This window comes from Schistocerca cancellata, chromosome 5 (assembly GCF_023864275.1).
Source record: "Schistocerca cancellata isolate TAMUIC-IGC-003103 chromosome 5, iqSchCanc2.1, whole genome shotgun sequence".
NCBI classification, from domain to species: Eukaryota; Metazoa; Arthropoda; class Insecta; order Orthoptera; family Acrididae; genus Schistocerca; species Schistocerca cancellata.
In genome coordinates this window covers 273,437,369-273,453,039 of record NC_064630.1, presented here as the reverse complement: position 1 = coordinate 273,453,039, position 15,671 = coordinate 273,437,369, and the positions used below count along the sequence as shown (strand labels likewise).

The following is a 15,671-nucleotide window of genomic DNA, read 5'->3' as shown; positions in this document are numbered from 1 at the left end:
CAGAAGCATTACGATGAAACTAGAGGAAGAGAGAACATGAGGATATCTCAAACTGTTGGTGCTGAAGCTGGAGACATTTTCCTGCAGTACATTATGCAACAATCAGAAACATTGTGTGATAAAGCACACTACCATCATGTATCATCATGGTCACAACTAAAACTATGGGACATTTCTCACAATGAATGTTGAGTGATACTATTATGCATGTACACACTCAAGGACTAAGTTTTCTGTAAAAATGGTTATATATTTTGATTTGACAAATTACAATCCTTATGTGTTTAAACTAAATTTTAGACACTCTCAACAATCCGGCACTTCCGCTAACCCGGCACCTGTATGTGCAAGAAATGGCTGATTTAGCAAGGGTCTAGTGTACTTTTTATAGCTGATTTCAATTCTGAACAATTTGGCAAAACATCCAGAGGAATACTGTCAATAAATTTAAATCACTGTTCATGGCAATTTTGCCACCATGGGCCCCCTACCTCCTCCAAGATCATTCATACAGCATCACACTGTATAAAAAGGCTCCGAGGGATGACGTTTCTTCTATATTGTCTTTCTCCCATTGTGCCATCACTAGTTTCTTTAAAATGAGAGTTCCAGCCAAGAAAACTTCTTATTTATCAGCTCACCACACTCTTTACTGAAGCACAGCAACAGCTGTGTTGTGCTGCAGATAGTGCACATCTGGTAACAGGTTGTCATGTGGCACTCAAACCTATGATGCAAGTTATGGCAGTGAAGTGATTTGTGCAGACCAGTTAGCTGTATGGAAGCAGCACAGTAAGATGGGTTGACACAGAGGCATAACAGAATTGCAGAAAGCAGCTAACATGATGGAACATGCCAATAACCACACAGTGAATGAAGCTGCCCAACTTTTTGGTACATCAACTTGGAATATCCAGTGTGCCCCAGGGAATGGTACGCCACTTGCAGCTATGCGAGTGTATGAACGATGGTCATAAAAAGATAGAGACAGAATATAAGTGTCCCATCTTTTCAATAACTCACATCAAAATGCACAAGAACTGGTGCAGGGTGTATACGGGAACAAGGAAAAAATTATTCCCGGATTTCCCGGTTAAAAATACACTTTCTTCGGGTGAAAACACCCATTTTCCATGTTATGTGACAGTATATTTTCCCTTATCAATTCTTTGAATGGTTATGGTTTTATACACGAGTGTAGAATTTCCTGGCACTTTAGAAAACGAAACTCAGGGAAAAAGACATGTTTTGGAAATATCTTTGATGTGCAGCAACATGTACGCTGTGTATTTTCATATTACGAAAGTATACGTTGGAATTCCACTAAACACCGCATGTCACTTTCTGAATCATTGAAATCGAGATTGCGATGCGTGTTTGTAAGCCAGTCACAGCTCATGTCACGTGATCTCGCCAGCTGATGGCAGCAGATATTCAGAGCATACGACACGTGAAGTAGTCAGTCAACAGCAACATCACTGTTAAGTAGCACAAACACACGAACAGGGAAAGTTAATAGTTTAAATTAATATACATAGTGTTGCTACAGTAAAAGAAAAGCTTTTACACATAATATTGGTCTCTAAGGTTACTAAGCTGCAAGAGAAGCTAAGCTTTCGCATATAATATTGATCTTTCTTGCACGTGTGACACTTAAGATATATCACACAAATGTGCCAGTAAAATTTAGAATAATGACATAAATGTCTGATCTTCAGGGTTCAAAATGGCTCATCATCAAAGAGTTGATTTTTAAATGAGAGTCAAACGCTCTATGATTTAATAAATTCATGGTACATTTTCACACATAGTTCAACTTACGTAAAAGGATATTTACTTTGAAAGTAACGCCTTTCAAACCACCATTCGCAATATTTTCCTGCGACCTGTTAGAAATAGGTTCGTTTCAGCAGTAGCCAGAGAGCACAGAAAACAGGCGACACCGCGCTTGCGCAGCTATCATGACATAGGAAGCCCGCATTGCCCGTATGTACGTACGTGTAAAATATTAAAAGATCATACATTATGTCATAAAAAAAAAAAAAAAAAAAAAAAAAACAGGACATCACAGGATACTCCAAGAGCATCAGAATTTAGTGAACCATACTAAAATGTGCACATTTAAAGTGCATACTTAAAGTGCACATTCGTATGTCCAGATTCCCAATGAAGTAGACCTCAACCTGATATTAAACTTTTCAGTGTGGTTTTCGGGATGTAAATTTTCTTGGAGCACCAGTACTGTATTATATCATGTTTGGGTTCTTCATTATGGCAGAAGGCCATACGTGCTAGAAGATGAAAGCATGCACTTGAAATGCAGCGAACAGTTGAAACTAGCAAGTACTGTGGAATTAAACATTTCGTTTCAAATAAATTGACTGCCTTTGCGGAAAGAGTTTACAAAAGTCAAATTTCTTTAGCAAACAGACAAAAATAACTTCATTGTTCCACAAGGCGATTAATGCTCGACTGTCAGAAAAGTGGAAATAAATTAAAATCTGAAACTAATGACATTTTAGCCTTCCGTAATAATGCGAATGCATTTTTATTCACTTGATAGCTCCCTGCCACAGATATCCATTTTTTCATTTGACGTGAAAGTAAACAAGGGGGAAACAGCAAAATCACTAAATGTATACATGGGTCACATGGAGACTACCCACTATAACTCAAGACTGCTCTGCGCATCAGCCCTGGATCTACGATATTTGCAAACTGGGTCAATACTAAAAAAATCAAATTTTCAAAAATATGTTCATCTTGTAGTGCATATCTTTCTGAAAAGTCTGAAACATAAAACATGTATGTTAGAGGAAATGTTAAGACATATTATTTGGTCTTAGTGTGCCAAAGTGCAGTGCCACACCTCTTCATAAAGCATTCTTCTACCGTACGTCACTGTATTTCGCTCTGTGGAATTGAAACGTATATTTTTTAATCGAGGCCATCAAACTATATTCAGGACTGTGGAAACTGAAATGTCCTGTGGTGCCTCTCCTGCTCCCAGTCGGCTTTTGTGTGCTGTTGTGGTATTCAGTCCTGAGACTGGTTTGATGCAGCTCTCCACGCTACTCTATCCTGTGCAAGCTCCTTCATCTCCCAGTACCTACTGCAACCTACATCCTTCTGGATCTGCTTAGTATATTCATCTCTTGGTCTCCCTCTACGACTTTTACCCTCCACGCTGCTCTCCAATGCTAAATGTGCGATCCCTTGATGCCTCAGAACATGTCCTACCAACCGATCCCTTCTTCTAGTTAAGTTGTGCCACAAACTTCGCTTCTCCCCAATCCTATTCAATACCTCCTCATTAGTTACGTGATCTACCCACCTAATCTTCAACATTCTTCTGTAGCACCACATTTCGAAAGGTTCTATTCTCTTCTTGTCCATGTTTCACTTCCATACATGGCTACACTCCATACAAATACTTTCAGAAACAACTTCCTGACACTTAAATCTATGTGTGTTATAAAATTAAATATATTAAATAAACCAACAAAAACAAGACATAAGCAAAAAATTACACATTCCTTCAATCCTTAGCTCCCAGTTTTCTTTTTCCCTTCTCTCTCTCTCTAATCTTGCTACAGCTTTACATGGCGTGCTTTCCTTTCTGTGTAGGAATCTATTACCTCATCAAAGTTCGTCAAACGTTTTGCTACATGAAAAATCGAAATGTCGTTATCTAATACTGAAAAAGCTGTTAACACAAATAATACCCAAGACTGGTGTAGTTTCTCGATCTGATTACGTCTATTTTGTCACTGTCTGCTAGATAAAACAAAATAGGCCTTTCTAATATTGCAGCAATTTTGTAACACACACCAAATAAACAAGACTGTTTTGGCACAAATGGCCATTTTTATAACAAGACAGAATATAATTCACAAAGTACAAATATCAAATGCCTATTAGGCCCACTACAAGTAAAAAGCTTTATATTAGGAAATAGTTTCACATTTCATTCATACGCAACAGTTTTTCAAGCATGAGATCGAAAAGTAGTATTATGAAATTTTTATATAAATTTGGAATCATCTTATTCTTCCATAATTTGTGTGATGTCCCCGTTTCTCCTCCTTCCTCATTCTAAGAAACAATCTTCTCATCACCAATTCTGTAGCTATTCCTGCCATTGTCAAAATCTGTTCGTCAATTAACTTCACTAACCCTGCCAGAATCACAGGTTTAGTTATCCCGTGATTATTTTAGGCACTATTATGTGTTAGTACAACACGTTTTCCGTGTTAGTTCCAAAATAGAACTTAAGCGGCTGCTAGTCGGGGACTGTACAACTGGTCCTTACTAGTATAGTGATCTGCCAAAAAATTTTCTGTCAAAATTTCATTTTCTTGGATACACCGAGAAGATAATACGTAATCTTTCTCACCTGTTATTCCTGTCAGTTGTTCATTTCGATTCTGGTAGTCTGAATCTATAGATTTCGCTAGTAATTATAACAACACTGATCATTCGCAAACCCAGTAAACCACATTATCAGACAGCGATTGGCATTCATCCGTTTAGCTTTACTCCACTCACCTCGTGTAGCCCCGTTCCCTTTTGGCTGCGGAAAGTTTATTTCTAGATGCGACGAGGATTCTCCTGACAGACACATCATGCGTTCAAAAATCAACATATGATTAATTCATAAATCAACTTAAAATGTGTTCAAAAACCAACAGGGAAGCATTTCGAAACTAAATGAATAATCGATAGACAAATGTGCACTGGATGCTAGGCGTTTTGTGAAACAAGTTGTTTTCCTCATGAATATGAATTTGGCGCCCCCTTTTCCCGGTAGCATCTAGCTGCTTGCTGCAACAGCTTGCACACCAACAGCCACATTCCTGTAGCCAGAACCAGGAGAATCTACAACTCAAACGCGACTCAACTGCGCATGCGCACGAGCCCACACGTAGCTCTAAAACGAATCTAATGTAAAAAGTTGTGACTTCACGCTCATCGGAGGCAATTTGTTGTTATGAAGCATTGCATAGTCTATCTAAAGCCTTTGACACATTTTGCTGTTGGCAGACGCTTGCATGAGCACTGTGTGTCGTCGTATATGGCGCATTTCCTTTTCAATTTATTTTTGGTTTTTTTTTTCTTCTCTTGTTTATGTTTTATTGTTGAAGTATTATTCTGCAGTAGCAGGATACAGTAATATCCTTTATTAGAGTATTGGTTCTTCCCAGACAAAATTACAAAAATTTAACTGAAAACTAAAACAATGAAAAATTCCCGGGTTTTTCCTGGTTTTCTTCCGGATGAAAAAATTTCCGGGTTTTTCCCGGATCTCCCAGTTGTCCCGGGTCATATACATCCTGCGCTGTTGTTGAGTCCTGTGCAGGCCCATCTCATCCAGTTTATGAGTGAACATTGTTAAGGGAACTGCATGCAATGGGCATCTGGAGTCAGATAACACAAAAGGCCTCTGCTCACAGCAGCAGATGAAGCTGTGTATCTTCAACGGCCCAAACAACACAAAAACTGGACAGTAGCCGAATGAAGCCATGTAATCTATTCCAAAGAGTTGCAATTTTGCCTCTTTTCAAATGATGCAATGCATTGAGTGCAGCGATGGCAGAATGTGACATTTAACTTACACTGTATGGAAAGATGTAATTCAGGCTCAAAGTAAATTTGTAGTGTTTGGGAGGGGGGTGGTGTTGCGTATACCATGAACTGGCTCCACCCATTCAGGTTACTGTAATCATGAGCCAGGTTGGCTTCCAAAATAGGGTTGGAGCTCGTGAAGCTCTCTTCTCCTTAAGTGTACCTAGTACCTATAATTAGAGTGCAGCTACCCATAGAGGTCCAGTGTGGGCTCTAATTATCACATGGCAGTGAAACTTGGTAGATATTCTAAGGTGGAACAGACTTATGCTGGAAAAAAATTAGTTCCAATTTTGACTGTCAAGTGCAGAGCTGGCGCAGTGAATGCAAGAAAGATGTACAGAAATGTTTCCATACGTAGTGGGTTAAGAATGGGACATGGGCAGAAAAGATCAGACAGGTAAGAAAGGTATACTGTTGATTTTGTTATTAACCACCGCTTCCACAATTCGTTCAATATGGGCACCAGAGATTGCAGTGAGATGCTATATAGCAACAGATTTGCACATGGTGGACAAAACGAACTAATTTTCTTGCAGAGTAAATCAGTTTCACAGTAACGCATTAGCATATCTAACAAGTTTCACTGTCATACGATAATTACAGCCCACATTGGACCTCAGTGCATAGCTGCACTTTAATTATGGGATGTATTTGTGTATATGGAAAAAACTGGATTTTTCCAAATTTCCCGGTTAAAAATATACTCTTTCTTGTGAAGGAACATTTTTTCTGTGTTAAGTGACAACATACTTTCCTTCAGAGCTCTAAAACTTCCTTTTGATGGTAAAGATGTTATACACCGGCCTATAAAACTACACCCAGCACAAAACAATGGGTTTTAGAACAATCTTTGATGTGCAGCAAATTGTAATCTATGAAAGTACTAAAACAAATATGAAAAACTGACCTTGAAACTTGGTCTTTTTTAGCATGTGTTACTCTTTAAGATATATCAAACACATTAGCCCACTACTGCAGAATAATACTGCAGCAATAACATAAACAAATTAATAACACCAAAGTAAAACATTAGTTGCAAAGAAAATGCATGATTTACAACAACAAAACACAGTGCACACACAAGCGTCTGCTGTTTGCATTTCAAATGGCTCATGGAAAAATATTGCGAATATTAGTGTGAGGAGTGTTTCTTTCAAAATGTGTGATGAATTTTTTAAATCATGGAGCATTTAACCGTCACTGAAAACTTACCACCTTGTGGACCAGTCATCTACAAAAATTCAGAGTATGAATGTCAATGTGTACACTTGTTTCAATGACTATAAAAAAGCCTTTGACAGCATAAGACACAAAGAGATAATGGAGATTTTGAGGTGAACAGTATTAACCAAAACGATTAGTGCAACATCAGTGTGCTGTATTGGAATCAGACCACAGGTGTAAAAACTGATCAAAGAACATCAGAAGCAACTACAATTAGTAAAAGCATTTGTCAGCGCTATATACTATCACATCTCTTGTTTAACATTTACTCAAAGGCAATTTTCAGGAAAGTGTTGGCAGAAGAAAGCAATAGGATTATTATAAACAGAAAAATAATCAATAGGAACAGGTACACAGATAATGCCATTGTCATAGCAAATGATCTACCTGTGCTCCAACGCATGACAGACAATTTAAACCAGCACAGTGAAGAGTTTGGGCTGTTTGTCAGCACTTCCAACACCAATGTTATGGTCTTCTCTAAAAGATGAAATGAAGTAAATCTTGTCAATAAAAAGAAATAGGTTTGAACATGTATCCTCCTTGAAGTACTTTGGCACTGTGATGGAAGAGCAGTGTGACTGCAAAAAAGAGAACAGATCTAGAATAGAACAGGCCAGAAGACACTTTATTAGCAAGAAAAAACTTTTCATAAGATCAGATCTTAGCCCACAACTGAGAATGGAAATGAGTCTCATTGTTCTCTATGGATGTGAAACTTAGACCCTTGAGCAATATCTAGAGAAAAGAACTGATGCTTCTGAAATGTATCTGTATCACTGTCTCTTTTGTATAACTTCACTGGATGAAAAACCAAAAACAGCTATTGCTCACTACAAAACAAAGGAAAACTCAGTACCTGGAATATTCACTGAAGACCTAAAGAAATTGGTACACCTGCCTAATATGTATGGCCCCCAACAAGTACGCAGAAGTTCAGCAACAGGACATGGCCTGGACTCGGCTAACGTCTGAAGTAGCACTGTAGAGAATTGACACCATGAACCCTGCAGAGCTGTCCATAAATCCGTAAGAGTACAAGGGAGTGGAAATCACATCAAAGCACATTATGAGGCATTCCAGATATTCTCAACAATGGTCACATCTGGGGAGCTTGGTGGCCAGCGGAAGTGTTAAACTCAGAAGAGTTTTCCTGGAGCCACTCTGTAGCAATTCTGGACGTGTTGGGTATCAGATTGTCTTGTTGGAATTGCCCAAGTCCGCCAGAATGCACAATGGACATGAATGGATGCTGATGATCAGACAGGATGCTTACCTATGTGTCACCTGTCAGAGTTGTACCTACTCATACAAGTGTCATGGGTCCCAAACCACTCCAACAGTACACATCACATACCATTCCAACAATACACATCACATACCATTACAGAGCCTTCACCTGCATGAACAGTCCCCACTGACGTGGAGAGTCCATGGATTCATGAGGTTGTTTCCATACCCATACACATCCAACTGCTCGATACAATTTGAAACCTACCGGTCAACATGTTTCCAATCATCAACAGTCCAATGTCAGTGTTGATGGGCCCTGGCAAGGCGTAAAGCTTTGTGTTATGCAGTCATCAAGGGTACACAAGTGAACCTTCGGCTCTCTAAGCCCATATGTATGATATTTCGTTGCATGTTTTGCACACTGACACTTGTTGATGGCCCGGAAATGAAATCTGTGGCAATTTGCAGAAGGGTTGCACTTCTGTCAAGTTGACTGATTGTCTTCAGTTGTTGTTGGTCACATTCTTGGAGGATCTTTTTGCGGCCGCAGCAATGTTGTAGATTTGATGTTTTACCGGATTCCTGATATTCATGGTACACTCGTGACATGGTCATATGGGGAAATCCCCACTTCATCGCTACCTTGGAGATGCTTTGTCCCACCGCTCATGTGCCGACTGTAGCAACGCATTCAAACCCATTTAAATCTTGATAAACTGCCATTGTAACAGCAGTAACCAACCTAACAACTACACCAGACATTCGTTGTCTTATGTAGGCGCTGCTGACCACAGTGCCATATTCTGCCAGTATTTGAATATGAATGTCCATTCCAGTTTCTTTGGTGCTTCAGTGTACTATAATAGTCAAAAGACACCACTTATTATAACTCATCACTGAAGAGAAAATGCAAAGGAACAGGTCTATTGGGGCACAAAAGAACTCGTGGGAGAAGGACATTCGGAGATGGTACGACTTGTAAAGGAACATCCTCGACTAGCATTACTTTTCCTCAACAATAGTTGTCAATACCAGTATTATTTTTCAAATTTTGGACAGGTCATTATTATCTCAGTTGCTTTTCTGAAAACTTTCATATAATTTTATACATAGTATGTTATATTTCAAGTTAAAATTGATGAAAATGAATTACTTTATAAAATGTTTCAGTCTTGGTGTTATAAGGTTCGTATGAGCAGTTGCCAGCAGGCTCGTGTGCATGCGCAGAGCTGAATTCACGTATGAGCAGTGCCTTCCTCCTGATTCTGGCTACTTGGAGCGTGGCTGTTTGGTGTATGAGCAGTAGCTGCAAGTAGCCAGAAGCTACCTGGAAGAATTTTCCTGGCGCGCCCAAGCTGCCAGATTCGCGCATGCGCAGAGCAAGCTGAGTTATAGTGGGGAGTCATTCCCCACATGACCCGTGGCCGTGTATGTGTTTCGTGTCTTCGTTTACAGCTCCCACGTCAAATGAAAACAAAACAGATTTCTGTGGCCGGGAGCCATCAAGTGAATTAATATACATTCTCATAAACATGAAAGACCAAAATAAGTTAGTAGTTTCAATTTTCTGATTTTATATTATTTCCACGTTATTAGCAATCAACCATTAATGTTTTAATGAAGCTATTTCTGTCTGTTTTATAGAGAAATTTGCTTCAGTTAATTTTTTTTTTCCGCTGAGGCAGTTAGTTTATTTGAAACGAAGTGTTTCATTCTGCGCTATTGGCTACTTTCAACCCCGTTCAGTTTAAAGTGCAAATTTTCATTTTCTGGGACGAATGACGTTATATCATAATAAAGAACCAAACAAGAGAATACAGTACTGGACCTCCAAGAAAATTGATATCACGAGAACCACATGAAAAGCTGAATATCAGGTACTTCAGAGTCCATCTGGACATAGAAATGTGCAATTAGAGCGGAATGAAGCATTTTAGTATGGTTTATGAAATTCCGATGCTGCTGGAGTAGTCTCTGATTTCGTGTTCCTTTTATGACACTGAAAGATCTCTTAATGCTATATATGTACGAACATACGTAAACATTGACTTGAAGCTAAGTAGGCAAATTTTGTCAGTTTTGGACTAAATATTCTGTTTCAAATATAATGACAGCTGTAGCAGAATTTTATAGATCCACCTTCTGTGAAAGTGTTTTTCGATCACAAGGCATTTGTCTAGTACTTCCTCTGGGCCTTAAGTTATTTCTTAATTTGTGTTTACGTCGTAAATTTATAGAATGCCATTCTATGCTAAATTTTAGACTGGCAGCATACCATGATTTATCGTTTTAACTCCCCACATGGCTTCATATTTATTCCTAGAGTAGAATATAAACTGTCAGTTGTACAGTTTCTTTGCCTCACAGACAACCATGTTAATTTTTTCACATTTTGAAATAGTCATGAAATTTATCGTCCTATATTCCGGTGTAAGCAACACAAGAAACTGTCTCTTTTTTTGTTGCAAGTAATTTGCGTTCCATACTAGTAGCTATTTGCAGTGCCGTGTAGATGTAAACCTGTTGGAAATGCTACATAGCAATATTGCAGAGTACAAATTAAAAAAAAAAAAATCTGTCAATTTTATGGTACTTATAGCTGTGGAGTCTAATTTTGAAATGATATTTTGCCAAGAACTGCTTCCTTATTTGCATCCTTTATCTGCGTGGGATATGATAAAACAATTGCTCTAAGTACAACTCAGTATGTCCTCGCAACAACATGCCGCACGAGTGGCACGGCTACACATGGTCCGTGATGCCCCACCAGAAATACGACGAAAAGCGTATGAGCAGAGCAAGCACCAAGCACGGGCTGCCTACGTCATCGTAGCTGCGCATGCGCACTACAGCCTGTTGTCTGGCGCTTTCTGGTAACTGCTCAAACGAACCTATAATCGATAAATACTACTCTGAATGTAGAGTTAAAATTGTTTTTCTTTAGAAACATTTGAAATTACGAATTAATGGCACACTTAAAATTTCTATTTTTAATTACGCAATACTGTACTGCGTACTATGTTTATTTCTGGATTCATTTATAAAATAATAATTGAAAACAATAATGCAACACAAACTAGTAGAAATTCATTTGTTAAAAAAAATTATAAACCTTTTGGAATATGGTTATTTCCCCAGAGTGCAGCAGTCATAAGTGTGCCTCTGACGTGATTGGACATATTTTTGTATTTTTTGCGAACAATGTAATTTCCGTTTTGTTAATGTGAAAAATCAAAAAACTGTATGCTATACTAAAATGTAAGGAAATATATTAACATAAAAACAACAATCTTCAAATTTATTTAGCTCAATTCAACTGTGACATTTTCAGCTTCAAGAATCAGACTCCTAGACAAGAAGAACTGGAGCCAACTCTACATGAAAAGCTAAGTAAACTATAAAGTTTATTGTAACCTTCGCTCCTCTTAAATATTCATAAAAGACTAATGTGGACATTAGACGGAATTAGCAAGGAGGAGAGAGATTACAAACTACACGTCAGACGATGCCTCCAATTCTGCAATGTCACATCCACAGGTGGGTACTTCAATTGCCAACCTCTGTCAGGAGAATGCACTGGGATCTGGAGCAAAATCCATGTTGTAACTCGTCCTAAATGTGTTCCATTTGGTTTAGGTCAGGACTATAGGCATGCCAGTCTGTCTCAGGAATGTTATTGTCCACAAAAGATTGCCTGAAAGATGCTGCTTTATGACAGTGTGCCAATACAATCGTTGTCTCCAAACTGGTCCTCTACTGCAAACAGCATACAAAGCTGTGAAATGCATTCACATCCTTCCACCTAAGTGTTTCCTTAAGCAAAATAAGAGGATGATCCATAACCACAAAACACATTCACATATCATAACACAACCTCCTCTGGGTTTCACTGTTGGCACTATACATGACAACAGGTAACGTTCGAACAGTGTGAGGTATCATTCCAAATCACTAGTTTCCAATCATCCAGTGTCCAATGATCTCTTTCTTCACACCACTTCAAGTATCACTTACCTTTAACTAAACAAATGTGTGGCTCATGAGGAGCTGACTGATTGTTGTAACCCGTTCTTTTTAACTCCCTACTCATATTCACTGTACTAGCTGGTAGCACTCTGGAACCCATAAGTGATTCCTTCCATTAACTTCATAAGATTTTTTACAAGCACCTTCCCATGATGCTCAACAGTCCCTGTCCACCAGTATGAGAGATATGCCTGGTCCTTATTTAGTTGTTGTTCCCTTGCGTTTCCATTCCACAATCACATCAACAACAGTCAACTCAGACACCTTTAGAAGGGCTAAAGCCAACGTGATGGATCTGTTACTTAGGTCAAATATAACCACCAGCCCACGTTTGAAGACACTGCGCTTCCTGATGGACTCATTCTGTTGTTACTGCTTCTCTATTAAGAATTCAATACTCTCCTCCTTCTAATACACTGATGAGTCCACCTCTCACTGACATCTAGTGGGCAATTCCACATTACATAGGAGTGTTCCAAGACTTTGGATCAAATAGTGCAGGTAGTTGATTTACATTTACACGGCCTTCAACCATTACAACATATACTTCAGATTCTATCACAGATTCAGCCTGCTTTGTAATGAACAACTGTGCCAAGTTTTGAAATGACTCTCCACTGCCAAAAGCAAATAGTAATTGTAAGTTTCTAGTTCACTGAATTGCTTTCTCTGATACTTGTTTCTTCCTTCGATATAAAAGGTATTATCAAATACACCAGGATTTCAAACTTGATCAATGACATACAAGTGAAGTTCCAAGAAGCAGTAATGTTACACATATTCAACTTACACCCACATTATTCCCACCATATATTTTACAGTGTATTGTCATCCACTAAATATGACTTTGTATAAATCTTTGAATTTTACATTGTATTACTGAACAACTATCCTCTTCACAAGACACAGACTTGTAATTATACAATTACAAAATATGATAAGTTTGGCACCACTGTGGACATAAACAAACATCAGACGCTGTTGCAAAAATGACGTGAACAGTGTTGGAAACAAGGTGATGACCCCTACAATGTTTGCACTTCTTGAGATGCACTGTAATAGAAATGGATTTTGCTTATTTTGAAACTCCCCATGACATTCTTGACTAAGCAGTCAGCATTCAACACTAACCTTGTTTTGTTATTACTCACAAAATAACACTGGTTCATAGGCACTAAACAATATTAACTTATTTTGACTTTTCATATGAAGTCCAGTACACAATCAAAGTTTCTGAAAGATTCTTTCATAAAAATAAAATAGTCTTTTAAAGATTGCACAGAATTTCACAATATTCAACAATAAAAAATAATGCTGACAGAAGTGAAGCGTAGCTCAACGGCAGAGACGGCAATAATAAACAGTCATTGCTTGAAATTGATTTCTAAATTATTCCAACACCAACATACATCAAAACATATCAAAACACAAAAATAAGTAATGGCTGCGTATCTATGTAAATTACAGAAGCTAAAGATAGGTTGTTATAACATTTCTAGCGTATACAAAAAAACTGAAGTATCCCCACCTTTTAGAAGGTAATTCTTCCGCATCTCCGGTAGACTGTCTGCCATCAATACTGGGTCCTGGAAATACATTTATAGATACAAAATCAGAACATATGATAAAAACTGTGGCCTAAACAATATGTAGTAGTGGTTCAATCATTTTTTCATAGCTGTACTGATTTATAAAGAGAGAATAGCAAAGACAATCACACACAGCACCTGAGGATAACTAATATGTCTCTGCTATTTGTGTGTAAAAAATTGAAGTAACAACACGGTTTGCCACAATGAAATCTGTTGGTTGGTTGGTTTGGGGAAGGAGACCAGACAGCGTGGTCATCGGTCTCATCGGATTAGTGAAGGATTGGGAAGGAAGTCGGCCGTGCCCTTTCAGAGGAACCATCCCGGCATTTGCCTGGAGTGATTTTAGGGAAATCACGGAAAACCTAAATCAGGATGGCCGGACGCGGGATTGAACCGTCGTCCTCCCGAATGCGAGTCCATTGTCTAACCACTGCGCCATCCTGCTCGGTTGGAGCCTAATGTAACAAAGCAAAATGATGAGTAGGTGACTTTTTTAAAAAAATATATAAAACTTATCAATTTCACTGCAAAACTGTTTGTCTATTGCAACTGGGTTGATCAATTTTGAAGAAACCTATCACCACCCAATAATATACCACAACTAATAGTTCCTTTGTCATGTAAGCAGTCTTCCTTATTATGTGTTGATATAGTATTCACTGTGTGGTTGGCAAGTACTGTTTCTTAAGTAATCTGTGAATAGCAGCAGACGTATGAAAAATACTAATATTTGACAGCATTCTGAATTAATTATATTTAAATTTTAAAACACAACTAGTTTATACAACAATTAAATGTGTTTATTTTAATAAATTGTTAGCTGAAGTTCAGGACAATGTATAGCAACAATAAAGATTATTTACTCCCAGATATACAGGTTCCATTGAGGCAATTGTAGCAATTCAAACGACGACAAGTAAGAGAACACTGGTCCCATTATTAAGAGGATAAGGAATTAAATCCCTAGTAAACTAATTCCATGAGATAGAGTTATGAAATAACTCAAAAACTGCCATATTTTTTCAATTGGTTATTATAATGGTTTTTAAAAGAATGCAAAACCTCGAAGGTTGACAACAGTTTTCAGATACCACTAACTAAGCACGGCTTGAAAGTGAGATGCTTTTCCACAATGGAAATCTGGCAACAAATCCAAAGAGATTCTGGTTATGTGTAAAGTTTAGTTACAAGAGGCATAAAACATGTTCACTATCTGATGGCAGTGGCAATGTTACTGATGAAAGCGCCACTAAAGCAGAGCTACTAAACACAAGTTATCCAAAGTTCTATCAGCAAAGAAAATGCATTAATATTCCAGAATTCAAATCAAGAACTGATGCCAACATGAGTAATTTGGGTGTATATACCTCTGGTGTAACAAAAGCAACTTAAGTCACATAACAAAGGCAAAACTTTCTATGTAAGTTGCATATCAATTACATTTCTTTTGGAGTATGCTGATGAAACAGCATCATTTTTTGCAACCATATACAACTGCCCACTAGAAGTAAGATCTGCACCTAGACTGGGAAGATGCAAAGGCTACACCTATACACAAGAAAGTAAATACAAGAATCTGCTCAATTATATGTCCATATCATTGACATCAATTTGTAGTAGGGTTCTTGAACTTACACTGTGTTCCAACATCATGAAGTACCTTGGAGAAAATTCTCTACTGACAACAAAAAGCAAGGATTCAGAAGATACTGTTATTGTGAAACACAAACGGCTCTTTATTGACTTGAAGTAATGAATGCCATCAACGCGGATCTCAAACTGATTCCTTATAACTTGATTTTCAGATCACTTTTGTCACTGTTCCTCACAAGCATCCTCTAATCAAATTTTGTGTATACATAGTATTGTTTCAGTTGTGCAACTGGATTTGTGATTTCCTGTCAGTAAGATTATAGTTTGTAGCAATAGCAACTGATGGGAAATTATCTGCTGAAACAGAAGTGATAT

At 38.0% G+C, this 15,671-nt stretch overlaps 1 protein-coding gene across 1 annotated transcript in view; it reads right to left on the bottom strand.

The window, feature by feature from the left end:
- LOC126188864 (uncharacterized) overlaps nt 1-15,671 on the bottom strand; it is a 245,249-nt gene that overhangs the window by 51,583 nt on the left and 177,995 nt on the right. Inside the window, exon 10 of the mRNA XM_049930512.1 lies at nt 13,640-13,697. Within this exon, the coding sequence (XP_049786469.1) occupies nt 13,640-13,697 (58 nt within the window). The remainder of the gene's footprint in view (nt 1-13,639; nt 13,698-15,671) is intronic.